Source organism: Mauremys reevesii, linkage group 10, assembly GCF_016161935.1.
Source record: "Mauremys reevesii isolate NIE-2019 linkage group 10, ASM1616193v1, whole genome shotgun sequence".
In the NCBI taxonomy this organism is placed as follows: Eukaryota; Metazoa; Chordata; order Testudines; family Geoemydidae; genus Mauremys; species Mauremys reevesii.
Window position 1 is genome coordinate 52,169,512 of NC_052632.1, and position 23,759 is coordinate 52,193,270.

A 23,759-nucleotide genomic window follows, 5' to 3' on the forward strand; every position below is an offset into this window, starting at 1 on the left:
GCAAAACAGTCTGATTTTGACAAACGCAAATTCTGACCTAAAATGTTTGGCTGGAATTTTTCCACCTGGCTCCAGTTCAAGCCCAGAGTCTGAGGCCCAAATGAGACCACTGGGCACCTCTTGGCTGACCCACCTCGGAGGGTGAAGATGTTTTTAAACTGGTTATTGTGATTCACAGTATTGAGAATTATTGTGAAATATTGTGATATCGTGAGAAAACATCTTTCCAGCCGCTTTTATGGTTAAGAACAGGTACGGCCACTGTATGGCACACAATGCTCCACTGCACAGGTGTTGTTTATCACACTGCTCAGCTGCCGGCTCCCAGCATGGCACCGTTGCAAGCACAGCACACACACACCAAGCTACGCTGTGAGCTTGGCAGATCAGTCCTGCCAAGCTGCCGGGCCTGGTCAGTGTTCGAACGGGAGTGCACTAGCGAGAGCGGGCCAAGCCAACCCAGTAAGGGGGCTGTGTCTGTTAGCCCTGGAAGCAGTGCCCCCGCATGGTGCTGTCACTGCTGTGCCATGGGACGAGACCGCAGCCCGAGGGCTCTGCCCCAGCTAGCGTTGATGCCAGGGCACTGTGCTCGCCAGGGCCGTGTCGTGCCAGGGCCGTGTCCAAATGCCAGCTCAGCCAGTTCCCTGCTGCCCCCGCGTTCTCCCTGCCAGCAAGACGGGGCCAGGCCCTGCCCCACGGCTGGGCTAAGCCCAGGGAAACACTCGAGGGGCCGCGGGTGCGGAGCGTGGCGCGAGGGGCTGGCGGATCTTGGGCCGGGCCGACCCAAGCGCTAGAGATGGGCCGTGGCGCTGCTGTCCCCCAGCGCGGGGGGTGGCTGAGGTCAGGCCGTGGGGCACGGCCACAGCACGTGGCACGGGGGTGCTGGCGCTGGGGCCAAGATGGGGATGAGCGGACAGGAGCACGCCAGCCCCAGCCCCGCTGCAGCCTCCCCGCCGTCCGCCAGGGGGCGCACTCCCCTCTCGCGCGGCGCTCGGCACCTGCCACTCGATGGCCGCGGCGACACTCTGCCCGGCACCGTCTCTATGGCGCCCCCGCGGGGGCCGCTGCCCTTCGCTCCCTGAGCCGGGGCCTGCTGCAGGCCGGACGCGCCGGGGACATGGTGAGCGGGGCCGCCCCGAGCCGCGCTCCGTCCCGCGCAGGGCCCGCCCCGGGCCCCGCCGCGTGGCTCGGCCCTGCCCCGGGGGGCGTTTCACCGACTCGCCCACGGGCCCCTTGCGGCGCCGGGACAGACCCCGGTGCCCGCCCGGCCCACGCCCCTGCCCGGGCAGGCGGAAGCGGCGGGGCCGGGGCCGAGCCCGGCGCCCCCTGGGTCCATGCAGCCCGGCCAGGGCAGATCCTGCCTCGCCCGGCCCTGCCAGGCACCTGTGAGCGGCGGCGGCCCTGGGCCGTACAGACCAGCTCCGTGGCCCGGCTGCCGGCCCGGGCAGTGCCCGCCTCCCCCGGGCACCGCACCCCGCTTAGACGGCGCTCGGTGCATCGCCTAGTGCCCCGTGGCAAGCAGCCCTGGGCAGAGCACGTGTGCGCTGCGGCGTCCCAGGCGGGGGCTGTAAAAACTCCCCCGCCTCGGGAGAGAGGCGCCAGGGCAGCGCTTGACCCGCTCTGCCTGGCAGAAGGTGTCACCTGCCTGGCTCCTGCGGTGCCCGCCGTTCACTTGCGACTCTGGCTGCCGCGGCTCATCAGCGCCACTGGTGCGAGCAGGGCCGCCCAGAGGGGGGGGCAAGTGGGGCAATTTGCCCCAGGCCCTGGGCCCCACAAGAATATAGTGTTCTATAGTATTGTAACTTTTTTTTTATGGAAAGGGCCCCCGAAATTGCTTTGCCCCAGGCCCCCTGAATCCTCTGGGCAGCCCTGGGTGTGAGGGATGAGCCCAGCACCTGGCATCAGTGTACAGTGGCCTGTCTGGTCGCTTTCACATCCTAATGCAGGGGCATTAGCTGCTCCTCCGTTTCCAGTGTCCACCCTGCGGTGCCCAGGGCCGGGCTGGCCTTGCTCTGCATACAGCCAGCAGGAATGTGCAGCTTCCTGGCCGCTAGAAGGCACTCGCTGTGTAACCCAAACACCCCGGGCTGAGGTTACTCTGAAGTCAGATGCGCGATCTGGTGAAGTGCCCCCCACCCCCAGTGCAGGGTTTGTCTAGAACCGCACTGTGAGTCCCCAGCTTCCCTTTTGCATCCACTGCCCAGCGAGCATTGGGGTCACATCTGGCTGCTTTTCCTGGGCTCCCATAGCTAGTGGTTTAACTAGTCCCAGGGCACTGGCCCTGATCTGCCCCTGGCTCTTCTGGACCATGTTGCGTCACTGGCTGGGTTAACCGATTGCTGGCTTTTGGCAGGGTGAATGCTTTGGGGGAGGAGAGGGCTTTTAAGCTGACTAGTGCTTGAGTTGTGGGGGGAGAGGGGGAGCTGGATCTTCCTATTTACCTCATGCCTTTCCTGAACAATGCAAGGTCTGAGGAGTAACCTGGGCACTCCCACACAGGAGGCCTCTTCGGTAGGCCCCTGTCAGCAGCGGGTGTTTGACTGCTTGTGCTTTGTCTGCAGGCCAAGTACCTGGCACAGATCATCGTGGTGGGGGTACAGGTGGTGGGCAGGGCCTTCGCTCGGGCGCTCCGGCAGGAATTTGCAGGTAAGCACCAGCCACTGTCACCAGCCTTGTCTCTTCCACCCAAGGGGGGTATCCATGGAAACCTCATGTTCACCTTGAGGGTGACCCCTGGCCTTGGCTCTGGTTTAGGGTCTATGTTCTGCATGTTAAAGGGCTGCTGGCAGGAGCGGGGCACCGGGCCTGTGCTGCTGAGGGAAAGCAGACTGGATTGGCACCATTGCTTGTGGTAACTGCTCAGTAACGTGCATTAGTGTTAGCGTGTTGCCTTCATGGACCTAGGCTAGTAACATGAGCTGCTGCCGGGCAGGGAGCGGGGATGGGGACCTGGGCTGGGATTCCAGTCTCTGGGGGGCCCCAGATTTGCTGTCGGAACTGGCCTCTGTAGCCTGGGGAGCAGTGCCCCCAAGTCTGGCCCCAGGTGTTTCCTGGGGGCACTGCTCAGTGGCTGCCTGGGCCAGGCTTACTGTGGCCCTGGTGGGGACAGTTCCAAGTGCTGTACAGAGAGCAGGGGGATCCTCTGGGAGGGAGGGCAGGACCATCCCCATTGCCCCACACAGCCTATGACTGACTGGAATTGGCCCACGTGACCACCCCCTGCCCTCTTTCCCCCTCTCACCCCGGTTTCCTTATGTCAATAAAGGTCCTGTGGCACTTCCCTTTGCATGTTCAATAGCCCCAGGCAAGCTCTCCTGTGAGCTCAGTGGCCAGGTGGGCCGGGGAGAGTGGGCTGTGACTGGAGGAGTGATCAGCTCAGGGTCTCTCTGAACAGCCAGCCGAGCAGCGGCCGATGCGCGGGGACGTGCCGGGCCCCAGTCTGCTGCAGCCACCAGCATCTCGGGGATCAGCCTGCAGGAGGCCCAGCAGATCCTCAACATCTCCGAGCTGAGCCCGGAGGAAATTCAGAAGGTAAAGCTGCGGCTCGGCGTGGGACGGTCCAGCAGGCAGGCCTGCATGGCAGCAGGTTGCTGAGAGGCCAGCCCCTTTTCCCAGCTGCTGCAGCTGGGTGTTCTCGCTCTGGCAGGAGATGGCTGGGTGGCGGCGTGTTTTGCTCCAGGGAGTGAGTGTGAGTGGCCAGTTGGGGCTGGGCACCTCTGATCTCAGTGCAGCAGCTTCCTTCAGCAGGCCTGTTACCCATGGTGCATTGAGGCATTTGCACCTTCCTCTCTGCCCTGTAATCAGGGCTTTCCAGTGCTGCAGGGGAGGGAGAGGCTCTGGGCTGAAGTGCTTGGACTCAACCCCCCATGACAGCCCCCCAGCGAATTTGCATGCCCTTGCTGGCCGAGTGTCAGTGAGCGAGGGTGGCTGCTCCCTCTTCCTCAGGACATGGGCACTGCCATGGCTGTCCCCTGGAGGGACTTGTCACTATGGCTTAGAACAGCCAGCTAGCAGCGCGCTGAAATGCAGAGCGAGGGGCAGCCGGCAGAGGCAGCTCATGGTTGGCTTGTTTCCTTTGGCAGAACTACGATCACTTGTTCAAGGTGAATGACAAGTCAGTGGGGGGATCATTTTACCTGCAGTCTAAGGTAAGCAGGGTGTTGGATGGGTCTGGGCATCCGTCCTGCTCTGTGCCAGGCTATTGGGCTGGCCTCACCGGTTTGGGGGTCAGCTGGCTCTCTTGGGAGCTGGCACTTGGGGCTGGAGGCTCTAAGGCTGTCATCGCTGTTTGTGGTGCTCTAATTACCCCTCTGAGCAGGGTGAACGTCCTGCTGGCAGTGCCCTCTGGATGTCTCCATCCCCACACCCCGCCCACATGCCCCCACACCTCTCTGGGCCCCCTGTCACGCAGGCTGGACCCTGGGTGTCTCCGATGGCAGCATGTCGGACCCTGAGAAAGGCCGAGTTCCCTGGGGTCTGGCACAGCGTCCGTTTGCCCATCCTGTGCTCTCTGGGGCATGAGGATTGAGGGGGCAAACTTCCCTGGGCTGCAGCGTCTTTCTCAGGTCCCTCTGCTGCTGCATGGCGGGCCCTGGCCTGGAGCCACTATCAGCAGCCCCCCCATGCCAGTCACCAGTGTTCCCTCTAATTTTTACGTCCAATGTGCAGAATGAATTTTGTTATGTGCACCGATATGGAGATGACGTGTGACACGTCACCTTCATATTGGTGCACATAATAAAATTCATGTGGGGGGGTGGGGCCGAGGGGTTTGGAGTGTGTGAGGGGACTCACGGCTGGGGAAGAGGGTGGCGGTGTGTGGGGGTGAGGGCTCTGGCTGGGGGTGCAGGCTCTGGGATGGGGCTGGGGATGAGGGGTTTGGGATGTGGGAGGGGGTTCAGGGCTGAGGCAGCAGGTTGGGGTGTGTGGGGGGGGTGGGCTCCGGGGTGGGGCCAGGGATGAGGAGTTTGGGGTGCAGGCTGCCCTGGGGCTGCAGTGGGGAGAGATGACTCCCCCCCAGCCCTCTCTCGCCGCAGCAGCTCGGTGCTGGGGGAAAGGCACCTCTCCCCGGCGGGGCTGGGCCGGGCTGAGGGAGAGGTTCCTCTCTCCCAGCCAAGGCAGAGCTACACTGGGGCCAGCCCAGGGGAGGGGCTCCTCTTCCCCGGCCGCGACAGGTCTGCACTGGGGCCAGCAGGGAGGGGCGCCTCTCCTCGCCTGAGCCCCTGTGCAGGGCTTAATAGGCAGCTGCGCAGCTTAGAGGGAACTTAGCCAGTCACACAGTTGGTTTCTGTTGCCGCCTCCTGGCTGCCCTGTGAAGTGCAGTCATGTCTCTTGGCTATCCTGAGGCCCGGCCCAGGTATGGCGGACTGGGCGGTAGGTGAGACTCATTGGAGACACTGTCCCGCAGGTGGTGAGAGCCAAGGAGCGGCTGGACGAAGAGCTCCGAATCACGGCCGAGAGACAGAGTGAAAGAGAACAGGGGCAGAAGCCAGAGACGTAACTACCTCCCTATGCCCTCTTCTCAGCCCCTCTAAATTATAGCCAGCCAATAAATCCCCTCTCTGCAGCGTCCTGTGTGCGCTTTGGATTCAGGAGATTCCGTGGGAGAGATGGGGGGTCATGGCCTGGCCCATTGCTCTGCGGGCAGCTGTATCCACTACCGGATGGCCGGGGGCCTCCCATAATGCACTAGGACAAATGGGCAGTGAAGTAGATGTGGGAGGAGCATTCCTTCCTGGACCATTCGTATCTGCCCTTCCACTCCCTGGCCAGGTCCACCAGCGGCCTCAGGCCAGTGTCTGCTGGGGAGGAAGACTCGGACGACATGGGCAGAGATGTGGTAGGAGGTGGGGAAGCTGCCGTGCGGGGAGACCCACTGCTGGGTCCCCGGGAATCAGCGTGAGCCCACCCTAACTGTTAGGACCCCTGTAGGCCCAGCTCTCCCTGGGGGCGAGGGCAGCCTAAAGAGCCCAGCAGTTTAGCGGGGCAAGGAGACTAACCAGGGTGCAGGGCCGCCGGTTTCACCTGGGGGCTGCAGTGATGCATTTTCTGCCCAGCCATTTGGAAAGCCCCAGCTGCCTGTCTCAGCCACTCCCGTCCAGCCACGGAGGTCAGGCTCTTGGGACCAGACTGAGCCCAGGGGGCTTAGGAACCAAATCTCACCAGGCACCATTTCTGAGAGGGTTTTGCCAAACTAGAGTGCAGCAAATGGCCCCTTTGTGGCTCCTTCCCAGGAGCAAGGGGAACGGCTGAGCCCAGGAGCTGTAACCGCCCTGCTGCTGGCCTGTCACCACCACAGGAAAACCACCGGCCTGGGCCCCTGTCAGACTTGTCGGCCCCCTGGCACTGCAGGGCGGGCTCTGACATTCCCTCGCTCGCTCCTGATTGTCCCGGGCTGGCTGCACAGAGAGATGGACACTCCTGAGAACATTGAGGTTCATCCCAAACCCTTACACGAAGGTTTCTAACCATCAGAGGAGTGAAGTTCTGGAACAGCCTTCCAAGGGGAGCAGTGGACGCAAAAGATATTGGCTTTGAGACTAAGCTTGATAAGTTTATGGAAGGGATGGTATGATGGCATAGCCTACTTTTGTCAATTAATTGATCTTTGACTATTAGTGGTAAATATGCCCAATGGCCTGTGATGCGACACTAGATAGTGTGGGATCTGAGTTACTACAGATAATTTTTTCCTGGGTGTCTGGCTGGTGAGTCTTGCCCACATGCTCAGGGTTTAACTGATTGCCATATTTGGGGTCGGGAAGGAATCCTCCAGGGCAGATTGGCAGAGGCCCTGGGGGTTTTTCACCTCCCTCTGCAGCGTGGGGCACAGGTCACTTGCTGGAGGATTCTCTGCACCTTGAAGTCTTTAAAACACAATTTGAGAACTCAGATAGCTCAGACATAGGTTAGGGGTTTGATACAGGAGTGGGTGGGTGAGATTCTGTGGCTTGTGTTGTGCAGGAGGTCAGACTAGACGATCATGATGGTCCCTTCTGACCTTAAAGTCTATGACTATGATTCTAAGCCTGACCTGGCTGCCTTCTGGCCTGGTGGGGGAGACCTCGGTACCAGAGGGCTCAGTGACTCCCAAACGGGGTTGCAGCATCCTGGCTCCCCCTCTCCATTTCGGTAGTACCTGCAGGCCTCATTGTGCTGGGCACTGGCCAGACTTGGGAGGAGGTAAGAGCTTGTGGACCAGCCAGGCACCGAGGGAGAAGGGAAATGGGTGGCCACTTGTCCAAGATCTCCCGGCAGCTCCGGGCTCAAACCCAGCTCTTCCCATCCCCACACCAGAGCCCTGCCCACTGTCTCTCATCGCCAGCAGCTCCTGTGCAACCCCCCGCCCGTTCCCAGGCAGAGATGTGCTCACGGGGGTGGTGTCCCTAGGTGGCGCTGAGCAGGGAGAGCCCCTGAAAAGCAATCACAGGCCGACACAGCCAGGGCAACTTGTCAATTCACTTTATTGTTTTCTTACTAAACTTCCTCTCCTGTGGAGGCCGAGAGGGGCAGTCGTGAGCATCTCGCTCTGTTTCTTTAGTTAAACGCTATGCTAACAGCAATGGAGCCGAGAGGAGAAAGAACGTACACTACCAGAGAAAGGCACTTAGAGACGGGTAAAATACCGAGAGCCTGGAATGTGCAACGACGACCAAAAAACAAAACATATACCGGCCTGGCAGGCCTAGTCTAGCACAAAGCACATGCTGTGCTACTGTTAACCCTTTGAGTGGCATGCTGCTTGCCTGGCCTGGGGCGAGAGGGCAGGGATCTCTCGGCAGCCCCAGAGCTGGCAGGCATGGTGCTCACCCGCAGCACCAGTTCTCCCCCAAGTGTTGGCTCCGGGGGGCTGGCTCCCCGCCAGCCAGGCTGCAGTTCTGTAACAACCAGACCCTGAGGGCCCCTCCCTCTAGCAGCTGCAATGGAGCTTTTGAGGTGGAGGATGTGGCCAGTGAGGGGGTCTAGAGCCTGGCCAGGGGGATCTCCTGGTTGGAGGGTGGCAGCAGAGCAGGGGTCCTGCTGAGGGCAGGGGAGAGGTACGCAGGACCCCCTTGTGTACCAGGAGGAGGAGAAAAGACAGCGAGACCCCTCCTACAAGGGAGGGTTAGTCCAGGTGGGCCCCTTGGGGCAAGCACTGAGCAATCCCTCTGTGGGGGAGGGAGCGTCCGAGGGGCAAGTGTGGGGAGGGGGAGAGGCCAGGAGACCTGGGCACAAGCGGTGGCTGCTTGGAGATGCCCTGTCCTCAGGAAGGGCCTGGGCCTGGGCCTGCTTCTGCGGGCTCAGCCATGCTATGCCCAGGCCTAGCTGTGCCCAAGGAGCTTGGCTCTGGAGCAGCCACTCAAAGTGCTAAATCAGTCTAAAGAGTTTATGTAGCTTATACGTCCGTAGGCCAGCCTGGCTGGCCCTGGAGTGTCTAGGATAGCTTACGGTACATACTGCGCGGGGCCATCCGGCCAGCACCAGCTGAAGAGACAGGCTGAGCCCACAGGCATCACCCACCACGGCTCAGTGCAACTCTGCAGTGCCAGCCAGCTAACATGCCTGCCCTCTTTGGCCACAGCTGAACCTCCAGACCCACATCGTGCAGGGGCCAACCCTGCCCAGATCTGCTCCCTGCTGGGGGCAACCACACCAGGCCCTCGCCAGGCTGGGAGGAGCCCGCTGGGCCGCATGGCATGACCCCAATCTGTACATTGTTGTGGCTCTATTCCTCATGGGCAGGTGTCGCCTGGAGACTACAGCTCCCAGTAGGCACTGCTCAGAACAGGGTGGAGTGCCTGCTGGGAGCTGTAGTCTCAGGCCACAGCCTTGGCCACCCCACTTTTAATGCTGTAACTTAGGGCTTGGCTACACTTACAAATTTGCAGCGCTGCAGCAGGGTGTGAAAACACACCCTCTCCAGCGCTGCAAATTGCGGCGCTGCAAAGCGCCAGTGTGGTCAAAGCCCCAGCGCTGGGAGCGCGGCTCCCAGCGCTGTACGTTATTCCCCACAGGGAGGTGGAGTACGGACAGCGCTGGGAGAGCTCTCTCCCAGCACTGGCGCTTTGACTACACTTAGCGCTTCAAAGCGCTGCCGCAGCAGCGCTTTGAAGTGTAAGTGTAGCCAAAGCCTTAGATTGGCTTGCTGCCCTCTCACGCAGGCCAGAACCCCAGCAGCTTACCAGCCGCTCCCCTCCTCCCCCCCCCCGACGCTGAGCAAGGGCTGTGATGCCCCGGGGCTGGGAGGAGCAGACACATCAGCCCCCAGTGCTGTGGAGTAGCAGAGCCCTCCCCCCCAGGCTGCACTGTGGGCAGTGAGAGTGGCCCTATGCTGTGTGTGTAATTAGCTTTCTAACCAGCGGGGTGCATATGGTGGGGGGGGAAGCTCATGCTCCCCAGCAGCTGGCACCCATAACCACAGTGCTGTGATGGACCAGGCTCTGCCTCCTGCTGCTCCTCCCCCGGACCGGGTGCCCCAGGGGCATCCAGCTGTCACCCAATGCTGCTTGGTCTGAGCCTGGCACTGGGCCTGCTGCTCACCAGGCTGCCCACAGGGCTGGCTGGGGTGTCTCCAACCCACCCCCCTGGGGCAGGGACAGCGGGGGGCACAGCTAGGCCCATCGATGGAGCCAGAGAAGAATGTGGGGCAGCTGGCTGCACCCAGCCCATGGGCATTACTCTGTGGGGGGGGGGACAGGGCTAATGGGGTCCCTCCTACCTGCATATGCTGCAGCCCCTGGCTGAGGACAGGCCCAGGGGAGTTCTCAGGGCACCAGCCTGCCCAGGCCATGTGCCCACAGGCAGCCTGGCACCATGTGCCAGGGCAGGGCTAGCCAGGGCTCCGGGCAGTCAGGCTGGGGCGAGGCTGGAGAAGGTTGCAGCTGCTGAGCCAGTCATGAGGAGATGGGTCTGTGGGGGGATCTGGCCAAAGGGTGGAGGCAAACCAGTTTGGGGAGCATCAGCAGCAGGCCTTGCCAGGGGTGGGGGGGAGGAACAGTGGGGTGGGGGCTCAGTCCCAGGCCTGATGAGGCTCACCTTGGCAGCTGGCCAGAATGGGGGCTTGGCAGGTGCAGTGCCAGGTTGTGGGTGGTGGCCCAAGGGCTCCCTGCAGGGCGGGGCTGCAGCAATCTGCCCACTCAGGGTGTTAACTGAAGTACTGCCCCTGGCACCCGCCTCCCAGCTGGGCTGGCCAGGACACTAGCACCAGGGTTCACAGCCAGGAAGGCGGGCAGGGGGGCTCCCACCCTGTGGCGCCGGCCAGCCACACACACTTGCGTTACATGCTAAGGTTCTAACAGAGCTGAAGGCGATCATGCCCCCACCCTCCCCCATCATTGGGGAAGGGGCACGGGAGCCGGCGAGCGGCATACTCAGCCAGTATGCGTTGTCGGGGGGGGGGAGGGGATCTGGGGACAGGGCTCCCCATGGGACTGGGGGGGCCGTCTGTCTGTCTCAGTCCAGTCAACTCAGAGCTGAAGGGCGATGGGGCTGCAGTCCAGAAGTTCATCATGGTCCTGTCTCGCTGGCATCTCCGGCGGGCAAGCCCAGCTGCGGGTGAATAGCTCTGCCTTCTCCGCTGGCGCACGGGCCCAGAGCCAGCTGGGTGCAATCGGGGCCCGACTGATCTGATCTGGAGGGGAGAGGGGGTCAGACTGGCAGGGCGCCTGGTGGCTGGTGGGAGCTCCGTCAGCTGGGGGGTGACAACAGGAACACCCCTGCTTTGGTGGCTCCTGGTGGTCCCACATGGCTGAGCTGGCTGCTCCCAGGTCAGCGCCACATGGCAGGAAAACGCCGCTTGGCTCCCAGGGTGCTGGCTGGGCTGCAGGCTGGGCTAGCGCAGGCACAGGGAGGTGGGTGATGGGAGAGGGCCAGTGGCAGGTGTTGGGGCGAGCAAGGTGCTAGAGCCCCTCACGTGGGAGCTCCTGGAAATGAGAACAGGAACCGGAGCTGGAGTGGAGGGAGCCCCCCAGCCCAACGCCATGGCAGTGCCAATCCTAGGGTGGGGGGCTTACCCTGAGCCAGAGAAGAAGGTGCCCAGGGCTGCCTGCGTCATGGGGCTCGAGGGGGGGGGGGGTGAACATGCCTGTGTTTGTGGGTTCTGCTGGCACCGTCCTCCCTGCCAGGCCATGTGTGATGGCCAGAGGGTGTGGCCAGTGCCAAGGGGGCAGCTCTGCTGCAGGGGCCAGGGGCCACCACACCCAGGAGCCGCAGGCTAGGGAGGGTCAATGGGCCCTTCCCCTGGGCTCGCTCACACCCACCCAGCTACTGGGCTTCACACAGCCAGCAGAGGGCGCTAGGACATGAGCACCTGGCACTGACTGGGGGGTGGACACGGGGCTGGGGGGTGGGACCTCAATGCAGGTGGCTGCATGGCTCAGGCCTCAGGCAGGGGGCACCTGGTCAGCACCAGGGACTAGGGCCCGACGCGGGACCTGTCAGAGCGGGGTGTTGGGTGAGATAAATAAAATAGCGGCGCCTCTCACTGCCTTAGGCCTGGGGCAGGCAGCCCCCAGGGAGAGACAGGGTGATGGCACACCAGGCTGGCCCTAGGGCCCCGATCCAGCTCCACACTCCATTGCTCCCAGAGCCACAGCCTGGCTCTGGTCCCTCCGCAATCATCCCTCTCCGGCGCCCGCTCTGCTGCCACAACCGACCCTGGTGTCTGCCAGAGCCATGATCCTGCTCCTGCTGTGTCCTGCGCCAGTGTTGGCACCCTGGAGAGCCAGCAGGAGGCGCCAGGGTGCGGCTGACTCAGGGAGGGGGCAGTTAGCTGTCTCAGGGGGTCCCACGAAGAGGCCTCTGGAGCAGCCTGTGCTGGGCTGGTGGTGCGGGCCAGCCGCGGGGCTGGGATGGGGATTATTGCTATTCTCAGAAGAGTCAAACTCATCTTTCGTGAAGGGTCCAAGCGAGACCCAAGCGGCAGTCACAGGGGAAGGGGCGGGAGGTCCGGCTCCCCCCCACCCCGCTGGCAGATTCACCCGTCAAGACTTGGGCCAAGGTGGTGCCTTGTCTTGCATCTGGGCTTCGTTCATTCAGTTCACCACGGCCGGCTTCAGCAAGACGGAGCCCGGGGGGATCACCACCCAGCCGGGCGGCAGGGCCTCGGGGCTGCCCATAGAGCTCACGCCGGTGGACAGGTCCAGCACTGTGCCGGGCAACAGCGGCAGGCTCTCCGGAGCGTGCCTGAGCCGGGCCCGCTCAGTCCTGTCACACGAGTCTTTGCGGCTCTCGAGCCCCTGAGCTTTGCCTGCTTTGGCCACCCTGGTGTCACCCACCTGGCACTTCTCCACATCCGTCTTGCCAGCAAGCAGGGACACCACTGGCAGCCCCAGCCCGCCGGCCCCGAAGGGAGACGCCAGCAAGGGGCTCTTGGCCAAGTTGAGTGGCGCCCCATTGAGGGACAGCACGGGGCTGGGCAGCCCCGGCAGCGCGGCAGAGCCCATGGCGCCACAGGCCAGGGTGCTGAGGTCCAGCGGCCCCGGGGTCAGGGGGATGGGCAGAGAGGCGCCCAGGCCGGACAGCGCGTGCCCACCAAAGAGGGCGGCCGGGTTGGGGATGATGAGCTGCGCCCCGTTGACGTAAGGCACTTCCGCCGAGGTGACGGGGGTCTTGGGAGGCTGCTGGAGTTTGAGCAGCTCCTGCTGCTCGTGGGACACAAAGTGGCCATGGGCCTTGATGTGCTTGCGCAGTGAGCTGGGGTCCGTGTAGCGCTTGTGGCAGCCGGGCATCTTGCAGTAGTAGGGCTTGTCCACGTAGTGGGTGCGTGTGTGCTTGAAGCGGTCGCTGGAGTTGGAGTAGCGCTTGCTGCAGCCCTCGTAGGGGCACATGTAGGGTTTCTCGCCTGCAGGGGGACACAACAGCCATGGGCTGCCACAGGCTTCTCGACCCAGCAGGCCATGGGGCCACTGCCACACCCAGTGTGCCACACGGCCTCCACCTCCAGCCACAGGCTGCTTGATCCGGCGGGCCATGGGGCCTCTGCCGCCGGGCCATGGGCTGCCATGGGCTGCCTAACCCAGCGTGCCATGGCACTTCCGTTGCCAGGCCATGGGCTGTGTGACCCGGCGTGCCCTGGGGCCTCCGCCACTGAGCCATGGGCTGCCTGACCCGGCGTGCCACAGGGCCGTGCCGCTGGGCCATGGGCTGCCCTGACACTGACCTGTGTGCGAGGGGGTGACACCCAGACCCCCCGTCCCAGACACTGACCTGCGTGCGAGGGGATGACACCCAGACCCCCCGTCCCAGACACTGACCTGCGTGCGAGGGGATGACACCCAGAGCCCCCGTCCCAGACACTGACCTGCGTGCGAGGGGATGACACCCAGAGCCCCCGTCCCAGACACTGACCTGCGTGCGAGGGGATGACACCCAGGCCCCCTGTCCCAGACACTGACCTGTGTGCGAGCGGTTGTGGATTTTAAGGTTTTCCAGCCTGGAGAAGCTCTTGTTGCAGGTTGGGCAGCGATGAGGCTTCTCGTTGGTGTGAGTGCGAATGTGGATCAGCATCTTGTACCTGCCCCAGGGAGAAGGGAAGCCAGCTGGGGTGAGCCGGCCTGGCAGGGCACCGTGGCAAAAGGGGGGGCCCGGCTGGGGTGAGCTGGCCTGGCAGGGCACCATGGCGGGAGGGGGGCCCGGCTTGGGTGAGCTGGCCCAGCAAGGTGCTGTGGGGCTGCAGCTGCCATAGGAATCCAGGGAGCTGATGGAACAGCTGTTCCCCTTCCCCCATCACAGGACACACAAATCGCCACAGCGGCCCCCGGGGGCGCCAGGAATGGTTCCCAGCTCAGACAGGACACAGACTTGTCCAATATCATACCCAGGAATTGGGGCAGAGCCCAGATCTGCTCCTGCCCCCAACTGAATCCCTGTCCTGCCCCATAACCACTCCACCCAGACCTCCTCATCCGTGCCCCATAACCCCGTAACTGCCCCAGACAACCCCCCCCAATCTCTGCCTTTTAACCACCCAGCCCTGATCTCCCCACCCCATAACAACACAGCACGGATCCCCGTCCCATCCTATAACCACCCAGCCCCAATCTCCCCGTCCCTGTCCCTTAACCGCCCAGTCCCGATCCCCCTGCCCCGTCCTTGCCCCATAACCAGCCAGCGTGTCACTAACAGTTGTTGGTGTAACTGACACATGTGGTTCCCTGGGAAGCCACAATCTGCCTGAATCTCTTTCCTCTTCCCTCCCATCGGTCTCGGGGTCCCGAGCCGCATCTCCCTCTCTCCCTGCAGCTCACTGTCCCAGCCTCAGCACCCCCAGCCCCCACCTGGCATTGAAGCCCCGGCCATGGCGCGCGCAGCCCTCCCAGTGGCAGCAGTAACCCGCGTCCTTCTCTGGCTTGACGTGGAAGTCGTTGACGTGATCCACCAGATCTTGGAGCAGGTCGAAGAGCTGGTTACACTGTGGGAGGAGGGCAGGGTTGGGTCAGATGGTGGCAGCAGGGGGAGCCCCACTGCATCTGGCTGGGGGGGATCACAGGGGGGCCTGGCTGGCGGAGAGGCGGCTACAGGGGGCCGTCTGGAGGAGGAGTGGGTGTTTTGATGCACGGCAGGAGGGATCGAGTGGGAAGTGGCTTGGGCCCCCTGAGGACTGGCCAGGATGTACCCACCCCGCCCCATCACTCCCTAGCCCAGACCCGCCACGGCTGTGCCTGGCCCCAGAGGCTGCGGGCGCCGGGCTGGGAAGGGTGACTGGGAGAGGTGGCCCATAGAGATCCACCAATGGTCAGGAGGGGCAGTGTCCCAAAGACCTGTCCCACGGTACGCGCCACACAGCCCCCTCCGCCCCAGCCCCGCTTCACCCCATGGCATGCCCCTCGCAGCCCCCTCCGCCCCAGCCCCCTCCACCCCATGGCACGCCCCTCGCAGCCCCCTCCGCCCCAGCCCCCTCCACCCCATGGCACGCCCCTCGCAGCCCCATGGCATGCCCCTTGAGCACACCCCTCGCAGCCCCCTCTGCATCCCCCTCGGACCCTCGTAGCCCCCGGGCAGGCCCCTCCCCGCACCCTCGGCCCCATCCCCCACCACCCAATGGCACACCCCTCGCAGCCACCTAGCCCCATCCCCTGCCCCACAGCACCCCTCACACACCCCTGCCCCAAAGCACACCCCTCGCTACCCTCCCTTCACCCTACGGCACACCCTCACTGCCGCCTTCAGCCCCGCGGCATGCCCTCGCTGCCCCCATCCGCCTCAGCCCCGCGGCATGCCCCTCGCTGCCCCATCCGCCCCTCAGCCCCGCGGCATGCCCCTCGCTGCCCCCTCCGCCTCAGCCCCGCGGCATGCCCCTCGCTGCCCCCTCCGCCTCAGCCCCGCGGCATGCCCTCGCTGCCCTCCGCCTCAGCCCCGCGGCATGCCCTCGCTGCCCCCTCCGCCTCAGCCCCGCGGCATGCCCTCGCTGCCCCCTCCGCCTCAGCCCCGCGGCATGCCCTCGCTGCCCCCTCCGCCTCAGCCCCGCGGCATGCCCTCGCGCCCTCCGCCTCAGCCCCGCGGCATGCCCCTCGCTGCCCCTCCGCCTCAGCCCCGCGGCATGCCCCTCGCGGCCCCCTCCGCCTCAGCCCCGCGGCATGCCCCTCGCTGCCCCCTCCGCCTCAGCCCCGCGGCATGCCTCGCGCCCCCTCCGCCTCAGCCCCGCGGCATGCCCCTCGCTGCCCCATCCGCCTCAACCCCGCGGAATGCCCCTCGCTGCCCCCTCCGCCCCTCAGCCCCGCGGCATGCCCCTCGCTGCCCCCCTCCGCCCCTCAGCCCCGCGGCATGCCCCTCGCTGCCCCCATCCGCCCCTCAACCCCGCGGAATGCCCCTCACTGCCCCCCTCTAGGACGCAGATGTCAGGGGATTTACCCTACACAGGACTGGGGCCATGGGCTCAACCCCCCGCCCAGCCCCCCGGGGCCTGGTTGCCCTCCTCACCTTGGCCCAGCGACACACCAGCTGCTGCGGCAGGGGCAGCTCTGGGGAGAGGCGCTTCTCCTTGGCGGGGGTGAGGAAGGCCGAGGCCGGCAGGTGCAGGGCACCGCCTGAGCCCAGGGGCAGGAAGAACTGGAAGGAGCTCGGGAGGCCGTCGATGTAGCGCAGGGACGGGAAATCCTGTGGTGGGAGAACAAAGTTGCTGGGTCAGAGATATCGGCTGGAGCAGGGAGTTCGGGGGGCGGGGCCTGGGGTGGGTCAGAGACACCAGCTGGAGCAGGGAGCTCCGGGGTGGGGGGCCTGGGGTGGGTCAGAGACACCAGCTGGAGCAGGGAGCTCAGGGGTGGGGGGGCTGGGGTGGGTCAGAGACACCGGCTGGAGCAGGGAGCTCAGGGGTTGGTCAGAGACACCAGCTGGGGCAGGGGACTGGGGGGGCAGAAGTGCCCCACCCTGGGGATTAGGAAGGATGTTGCACAGCTGGATCCCAAAGCTCTGCAGTGCAATGAGCCCCCCACTTGCACCCAACCCCCTCATCCCAGCTGGGGCCAGCTCCCCCAAGCTCTGCCGCACCACAACCTGCACACCCCGTGTGGGCCCGGTGCCCATCCCCAGGCAGGCACAGACCGGGCGAGCCACCCTTCCCCCCGAACACCTCTGCTGCAGCCCATCCCACTCCCTTCCCCACCACCCCAGCCCTCCCTTTCCCCCTCCCTCCCATCCCATCCCTCTCCCCCACCCTCCCTGCCCCAGCCCATCCCTCTCCCTTTCCCACCCTCCTGCCCCGGCCCATCCCACTCCCTTCCCCACCCCAGCCCTCCTCTCCCGCACCCTCCCTGCCCCGCCCCATCCCATTCCCTTCCCTTCCTCCACCCCAGCCCTCCCTCTCCCTCTCTCTCTTCCCCACCCCAGCCCTCCCTCTCCCCTCCCTCCCTGCCCCGGCCCATCCCACTCCCTTCCCCACCACCCCAGCCCATCCCTCTCCCCACCCTCCCATCCCATCCCAGCCCATCCCTCTCCCTCTCCTCCCGCCCCAGCCCATCTCTCTCCCCATCCTCCCTCCTCCTCCTCACCCCAGCCCATCCCTCTCCCCGTCCTCCCCCTCCCTCCCCACCCCAACCCATCCCTCTCCCCCTCCCCTCCCTGGCGGCCCAGCCCAGCCCAGTGGGGCCCAGGGCCTTAGGTGTGGGGCTGCCATGAGCAGAGGGGCAGCCATCTGGAAAAGGCTCTTCCTGCTGAGCCGGGGGAGGGAGCTGCTGCAGCGGTGCCCCCAGCCCCCTTCCCAACAGCTCCCCTGTCTGCCCCAGCCCCTGCCCTGCCGTAGCCCATCACTTACATGGGGGGTGGGGGCCATGGGCAGGTCCCCGCTGCCCTGCCGCTCAGGGGACAGCGAGGTGCTGCCGCCAGGGGAGTCCGGGCCGGACGGGGGTGACAGGCTGAGGTCCAGCAGGGGCATCGAGGAGAAGCGAGCGTCCCGTTTGTCATGGTACTTGGAGGGCAGCAGGGGACCTGGGGGGCACACAGCCAGCAGGTGAGCAGCGATTCCCACCCCGAGCACCTTTCCCCACCACTGCAATGCAGCCACCTCTGGGGCAGGGCGCGGCAGCGACCCCCCTCTTCCTCACTCCCTGTGTCCAGCCCCACAGCTCATGGCCTGCCCCAAGGGTTCCCAGCAAGGCCTGGGGAACCCCAGCCCCAGGGGCAGGTGGCCAGCAGGGGGCAGAGTGTGCCCCAAGGCTCTCTCACTACCGGTCCCACCCTGAGAAGACTGCACACAGGCGGCGCCCAGGGCTGGCTCCAGGCACCAGCAAAGGAAGCAGGTGCCTGGGGCGGCCAATGGAAAGGGGCGGCATGTCCAGGTCTTTGGCGGCAGGTCCCTCAGTCCCTCTTGGAGGGAAGAACCCGCCGCCGAATTGCCGCCAAAAGATGAAGCGGCGCGGTAGAGCTGCTGCCGAAGAGCAGCCGATCGCGGCTTTTTCCATTTATTTATTTATTGGCTTTGCCGACTGGGGCTGCAAAAAAGCTGGAGCCGGCCCTGGTGGCACCCCCTGGTGTCCGTACCAGAGGGTGTAGGAAGGCAGTCCCCCCGGGTGGGGCCCTGGAGGCCCCTTCCCCTCTCACCGGCCAGCGGGGAGCCAGGCGAGCCGGGGCCCATCGCCATGGCACCATCATCCTGGCTCTTGAGCTCGCGGTGCAAGGCCCGGTGCTTGGTGCTGCCCAGCGTCCGCTTCTCCCGCGCCGCCCGCAGCTTGGAGATGCTGATCTTGAGGTCGAGGGGCTCGTCCAGGGAGTGCATGGTGCCCGGTGTGGCCACCAACAGTGTCCTCTGGCAGGGAGCAGATGGCGTCCTCTGGGGCCTGCTCCCCCTGCAGCCCAGGGGCAGAGGCAGGGTGCCCAGGCAACCTGCAGGGGAGCAGAGGGACAGGGAGGTGAATTGGGTCATGCCACCCTCTAGGACCCACACATGGCCACCCGTGCACCCCCACCCTGCACGCAGCCTGTCCCAGCAGCCACAGGATCGGGGCCAGGAGCTCCACAACCTGCCACCAGGTGCCTCCCCCACCTGCTGCCAGGAGCCCCCCCAAAAAATCTGCCATCAGGAGCCCCCCACAGCTTAAAGTGGTTTCCATCATACATGGGGTTTACAGTTTGGTTCAATGGCTCTCAGCACCCCCACTATACAAATTGTTCCAGCACCTCTGCCCCAACCTGCTGCCAAGAGCCACAAATCCTGCCACCAGGATCCCCCTCCAACCTGCCATCAGGAGCCCCCCAAAACTTGTCACCAGGCCTGCTCTTAACAGGGGGCTGGGAAATGCAAGGACAGATCCTGGAGAAGGAGCAGTTCTGTGTACAAAAGTAGGACACTGTGGGCTGGGCAAGGCTCCCCGCCACCCCCCAGCTCTGCTGGTGCCTCTCACTCTTGACCTGCAGCCCCCTGCTAGCCGAATCCTGGGGCCCCCTGAACCCCATTTTCGCCAGACCTGAAAGGCAGATGCAGTAGGTGCCATGACACTGCCCCTGCCACCCATCCCATCCAGCTCCCTCCCCTGCCCAGTGCCCCCCCCCATAAGCACCCCCCTGAGGGCAGAGTCCTGGCAGCCTCTCACCACCCTGGCTGCGCTGGAGAGTCCCAGCTCCTGCTCCTCCCCTTGCCTGGCTCAGAATTCAGCCCTACATTTTCCATGGAGCTCCATGCCCGCTCCCACTGAGCCAGATGGGGGGCGGGTCCTAGGATCAGTGAGGAGCCATCAGGCAGGGGCTGGGTTCAGTGACCGCCTGCCTCGCCCAGCCTGCCAGGCCGGGAGGGGCGGATGGGGCCAGAGGCAGCCGGCAGAACTGGCTGAGCTGGTCCAGAGCCGGGCTGCAGCCCCCCCAGCACAGTGACCCGTCTGGAATTACAAGCAGCTGTTTCCCCTCTGCCTGCAGCAGCCACAGCTCAGGGGGCAGCGCCAGGAGCCGCAGGGCTCTGCAGGGCGGGGCCCAGCAGACACCAGCCCAGTCACATGCCGGCCCCTCTGCTTTACACGGTTACTCAGGGCTCACAGACGCCAGGGCAAAGCCAGGCCCAGTGTGGAGGGGCTCTGGGCAAGCATCCAACCCCGCTCTGCCGGTGCCCCTCACTCCCAACCCGCAGCCCCCTGGGGTTTTCAGGTGCTTTGAGATCCTCGGTGGGGCCATGCTGGAGGAGGCAAAGCTCTGACAGCTGGGGAGGGAGCCTGCCCTGGGCCTTGCTGCTCCTGCCGTCCGCGGGGAGATTATGACACATCCTGGAGCTCAGCCTGCTCTGGGGGGACAAACTCCCTCAGCCTAGGGCGCTAGGCAGGGAAGGCCAGGGAGTCTGAACCAGGCCTGTGCCAGCCATGTGGGGAGCCCAGAGCTGGGCTAGCAAGGGGCTGCAGGCGCCTCCCCATCACCAGCAGCCCGAAGCTGCTGGAGCCAGGAGGGGATTCAGCTTGGCAGGTTTGGGGGGCAGCAGGTGGACAGAGAGCGTGGGGGGGCAGGGAGCCCGAGAGCGGGGGACTGAAAGGGGCCAGGAGCGGGGAGCTGCACAGGAGTAGGTAGTGGGGGCAGAATGGGGCTGGGGAGGGGGAGCAGCACAGGACTGGGGAGTGGGGGCAGTATGGGGCCGGGAGTGGGGAGCTGTGCAGGAGTAGGTAGTGGGGGCAGTATGGGGCTGGGGAGTGGGGAGCAGCACAGGACTGGGGGCAGAATGGGGTTGGGGAGTGGGGAGCAGCACAGGACTGGGGAGTGGGGGCAGTATGGGGCTGGGGAGTGGGGAGCTGTGCAGGAGTAGGTAGTGGGGGCAGTATGGGGCTGGGGAGAGGGGGCGAATGGGGCTGGGGAGTGTGTGGGGGCAGCACAGAACTGGGGAGTGGGGCAGCACGGGGCCAGAGAGCAGGGGACTGAAAGGGGCCGGGAGTGGGGAGCTGTGCAGGAGTAGGTAGTGGGGGCAGTATGGGGCTGGGGAGTGTGGGAGCAGCACAGGACTGGGGGCAGAATGGGGCTGGGGAGTGGGGGAGCAGCACAGGACTGGGGAGTGGGGGCAGTATGGGGCTGGGGAGTGGGGAGCTGTGCAGGAGTAGGTAGTGGGGGAGCAGTATGGGGCTGGGGAGTGGGGGGGCCGAATGGGGCTGGGGAGTGTGGGGGGGGCAGCACAGAACTGGGGACTGGGGGGACAGCACGGGGCCAGGTGCACTGCTAGGTTGAAGGGTTGGGGGTGGTTAGGGAAGGGGGATGGGCAGACCCAGACCTGGGGGGCACTGTCCCCAGCATGAGGCGTCCATACATGAGAGGTGCCCACTTCACAGCCAGCCTCACTCTGTCCCCTGCCTGCCAGCCCAGAGCCACTCAGCTCAGGCCAGGCTGGCCCTGCTGGGCACCATGAGGTTTGCGCCGAGCCTCGGCGCCCCAGGGCCTGGCTGGGGGTCTGACAGCCAGTGCCCGAGGGCCCTGCGCCCCTTCCTATTGGGCAGCTTTGGATCAGCCCAGAGCCCAGCCAGCAGACCGTGCCCCTCCCCCACCCCCCCGATCCTCAACAGCCCCCAAAGGGCTGCTGGGCCCTCCCTGCTCCTGGCTGGGGGCAGCCCTGCTGGGGTGGGCAGGGAGGGGCACCCAACCCACCCCCGTCCAGCCGGCCTGTGGCCCCCTGTCTGGCTGCGCCGGGCACAGGGAAGGGGGAGGAAGGAAGTAAATATTTATCTTCGGCAGTTCAGAGCCTGGGAAGGCTCCAGCTGCATTCAGGGCCTCCCTCCTTGGACTGCCCTGCCCTGCCCGGGGCCTCTCCCTGGGGCAGGGGAGGGGACCTGGCAGGCTGCCAGCCATCTGCTAGCTGGTTCCTTGTGAGCCCGGCCAGGCGGGCCCTGCACTGCCATCCTGGGCTCCTCCGTGGACGCCAGGCCTGGCTCATTTCCTGCCTGCTTCCTGCCGTGGCATCATGCCCTGGCACGCCCCTGCACGTCCCACCTCGCCCTGTGACTCAGTTTCCCCACCTGGCCAGGAGGACAGTGATGAGGAGTTGGCAGTGCTCGGAGAGCCCCCAGCACCCCACACAGCCTGATCCTAGAGGTGCCTGTGCTGCAGTGAGACCCCAGGCAGATCCGCGGCTGGCCCTGCCCAGGCGGGGGCTGTGCAGGAAGGGGCTCTGCTGAGCACCTCAGGCAGGGGCCCAGGCACCTTTCCTTGGTGTGGGAAGAGCATCACCCATCTGCCACCCACCACCTATGAGAGCAGGGGCATCACATACAGGCGCCCGCCACCCAGTCCAGGGGCTTCTCGTCCTGGCACTGCCCTGGCTTCTGCCAACGCCAGCAGATCCAAGAGCGAGATGCTCAGCCCCCACCCCCTTCGCCTCCCTCTGCGTGGGATGCACTCGACCCTGCAGACCCCCTTCTGGGAGTGAGCAGCCCCACACCCTGCGCTGCCTGCAGCAGAATAGCAGGGAATGTGCCACAGGCCCCCCCAGCCCCACAGTGCCCACACCCATCCCCCCAGCCCCATGGTGCCCACACCCGGCCCTGCCCCAGCCCCACGGTGCCCGCAGCCAGATCTCCCGGCTCTGCAGCACACACTGCCTCTCCAGCTGCCTCAGTTCATCCCTGCTGCACCCACTGGGCCAGCCCTGCAGCGCCCCTCCACAGCCATCCAGCCCCCCATCACACACACACCCCCAGCAGACGCACTCACCCCCTTCCAGCAGGGACTGGACAATGCAGGGGGCTGTGTACAAACCAGGCCTGTTACACCCGCCCCCCACCCCAGCTCTGCCGGTGCCCCTCAATCCCAACCCACAGCCCCTGCTGTCTCAGCCCTGGCACCTCCCCTCCCCCCACCCCTGTGCAGAGCAAGGTGCCTACACTGGCTTTGGAGAAGGGTGTTTTGCAGCTGGCTGAGAACAAGGTGCTCGTCTCAGCTGTGATCTCAGCCAGCTCCTCCTAGAGTCTAGGGCTCACTAGCACCCTCCCTTGGGAGCCCCCTACCACCACCTCCTCACTGCAACCCAAACCAGGCCCGGACTGCCAAGCCCTGAGCCAGGCATGGGGAGGGGGCCACAGAGCCAGCCTGGGGTCAGGCTGGGATATCAGTGCTCGGGCTGGGCAGAGGGTGGCACAGCGCAGGGCAGAGACGCTGCTGGGCACAGCAGAGAGGCAGCAGGGAGGAGGGGCAGGTGCGATGTCCCCAGCTCCCAGCCCATCCCCACACTCAGCACAGCCTGGCACAGGCCCACATGGCCTGGTCACTCCCAACCTTTGGGGCCCCTAGGACCACAGGGGCCCCAGTCTCGGGTCCAAGACATTCCCACACCAGGCTTAACCTCTGCAGTCCCTGCTCCCCCCCAACGCAGGGCTGGAGGGACGGGCCAGTGCCAGCATCAGAGCACTCCCATTGCAGGGGACAGACATCCTGGGACTGCCCCCACGACCACCACCAGGCCCCTCCAGCCCAGAGCACAGCCAGCTTCGGGCCTCCGGCACTGACATCTGGGAGGGCTCCATCCCCCACCCTGGCACTGACACCCCAGGGGGTTCCATCCTGCACCCCCAGGGACCCCAAGGGCAGAAATATCCTAGGGCATCCCCCGCTTTCTACAGGTTCAAGCAATTCCCGCCCTCCCCCCGCCCCCCACACAGGCCCTGTGCTGTTCCCTCAAGCCAGGCTCCGTCTCAGTGGGCACTGCCCCCCCGGGGGGGGGTGTTGCTGGCCTGGGCTCTGTGCCAAGCCCTGCCAGCGTGGCACTGGGGGGCACTCCCTGCAGTGCCCCTGGCAGTGGGCCGGGTTTGTTTTCGTTCTGCTCCTGACCCTCTGGCAGGCCCCGCGCCAGCCCCCACCCCGCCTGTGTCTGCAGCTGCAGCCCAGCGCCTGGCGCATGAATGGGGGGCTCTTTCCTCTCCAGCGAGCCCGGGGCTGGCAAGCAGGAAGCAGAGACTTCCGCGGAGCTGGGGCCAGCCCTTGCTCCCCCCTGCACGTCCTCTCCCCATGCCAGCCTCCTTCTCCCCCACCCGGGCCAGAGCCCCTGCCAGCCGTGCCTGTGTGGCACCTGTTCCCTGGCTCTGCCTGGCTCGAGCAGGCCTGTCCCTGCCCCCGCACCCAGGCACCCCCCCCATGCTGGCATCCGGCCAGGCCAGGCTCAGACGCTCTGGAATGCAAAGCGCCTCCCAGCCCTGCGTGGGGGGTGAGGACAGGCCGGGGGCGGGGGCCGAGCACCAGGCTGAGCAGGGGCGGCAAGGGGGAGACACGGACCCCCCCCCCGGACCCCTGTCTTCCAGCCAGGGCGATGGAGCCTGTGCCCATGGGGCCAGGGCTGTTGCATGGGGTGTGGGGCAGGGCTGGGGGCAGCTGGCTGGGCTGGCAACGGGCAGGATAAACTC

General features: G+C 65.3%; 2 protein-coding genes across 4 annotated transcripts in view; one reads left to right on the forward strand and one right to left on the reverse strand.

The window, feature by feature from the left end:
* Window positions 1-758: 758 nt before the first annotated feature.
* PAM16 (presequence translocase associated motor 16) lies at window positions 759-5,566 on the forward strand. Its single transcript, XM_039490331.1, has 5 exons — window positions 759-1,120; window positions 2,562-2,646; window positions 3,395-3,531; window positions 4,083-4,148; window positions 5,408-5,566. Exons 1-5 carry the CDS (start codon window positions 797-799, stop codon window positions 5,498-5,500), a joined length of 705 nt encoding a protein of 234 aa, XP_039346265.1. The 5' UTR covers window positions 759-796; the 3' UTR covers window positions 5,501-5,566.
* A 3,624-nt stretch (window positions 5,567-9,190) lies between these two features.
* GLIS2 (GLIS family zinc finger 2) overlaps window positions 9,191-23,759 on the reverse strand; it is a 34,363-nt gene continuing 19,794 nt past the window's right edge. The window contains exons 1-7 of one of the 3 annotated variants that reach the window (XM_039493482.1): window positions 19,070-19,348; window positions 18,013-18,294; window positions 17,228-17,400; window positions 15,898-16,074; window positions 14,256-14,389; window positions 13,374-13,492; window positions 9,191-12,820 (exon numbers count right to left, since the gene is read on the reverse strand). In XM_039493482.1, coding sequence (XP_039349416.1) covers window positions 12,012-12,820; window positions 13,374-13,492; window positions 14,256-14,389; window positions 15,898-16,074; window positions 17,228-17,400; window positions 18,013-18,294; window positions 19,070-19,088 — 1,713 coding nt within the window. In that variant the 5' untranslated portion in view covers window positions 19,089-19,348 and the 3' untranslated portion in view covers window positions 9,191-12,011. Of the gene's footprint in view, window positions 12,821-13,373; window positions 13,493-14,255; window positions 14,390-15,897; window positions 16,075-17,227; window positions 17,401-18,012; window positions 18,295-19,001; window positions 19,349-23,759 lie in introns of those variants that run through there. The other 2 variants (XM_039493484.1, XM_039493483.1) reach the window with 2 other exon arrangements.

Excerpts from the sequence above, each read along its gene's own strand:
- PAM16 (XM_039490331.1), top strand. The coding sequence starts at position 797 with ATGGGCCGTGGCGCTGCTGTCCCCCAGCGCGGGGGGTGGCTGAGGTCA. Across the intron at positions 2,647-3,394 it reads GCTCCGGCAGGAATTTGCAG|CCAGCCGAGCAGCGGCCGAT; the intron begins GTAAGCACCAGC and ends CTCTCTGAACAG. Across the intron at positions 4,149-5,407 it reads CATTTTACCTGCAGTCTAAG|GTGGTGAGAGCCAAGGAGCG; the intron begins GTAAGCAGGGTG and ends ACTGTCCCGCAG.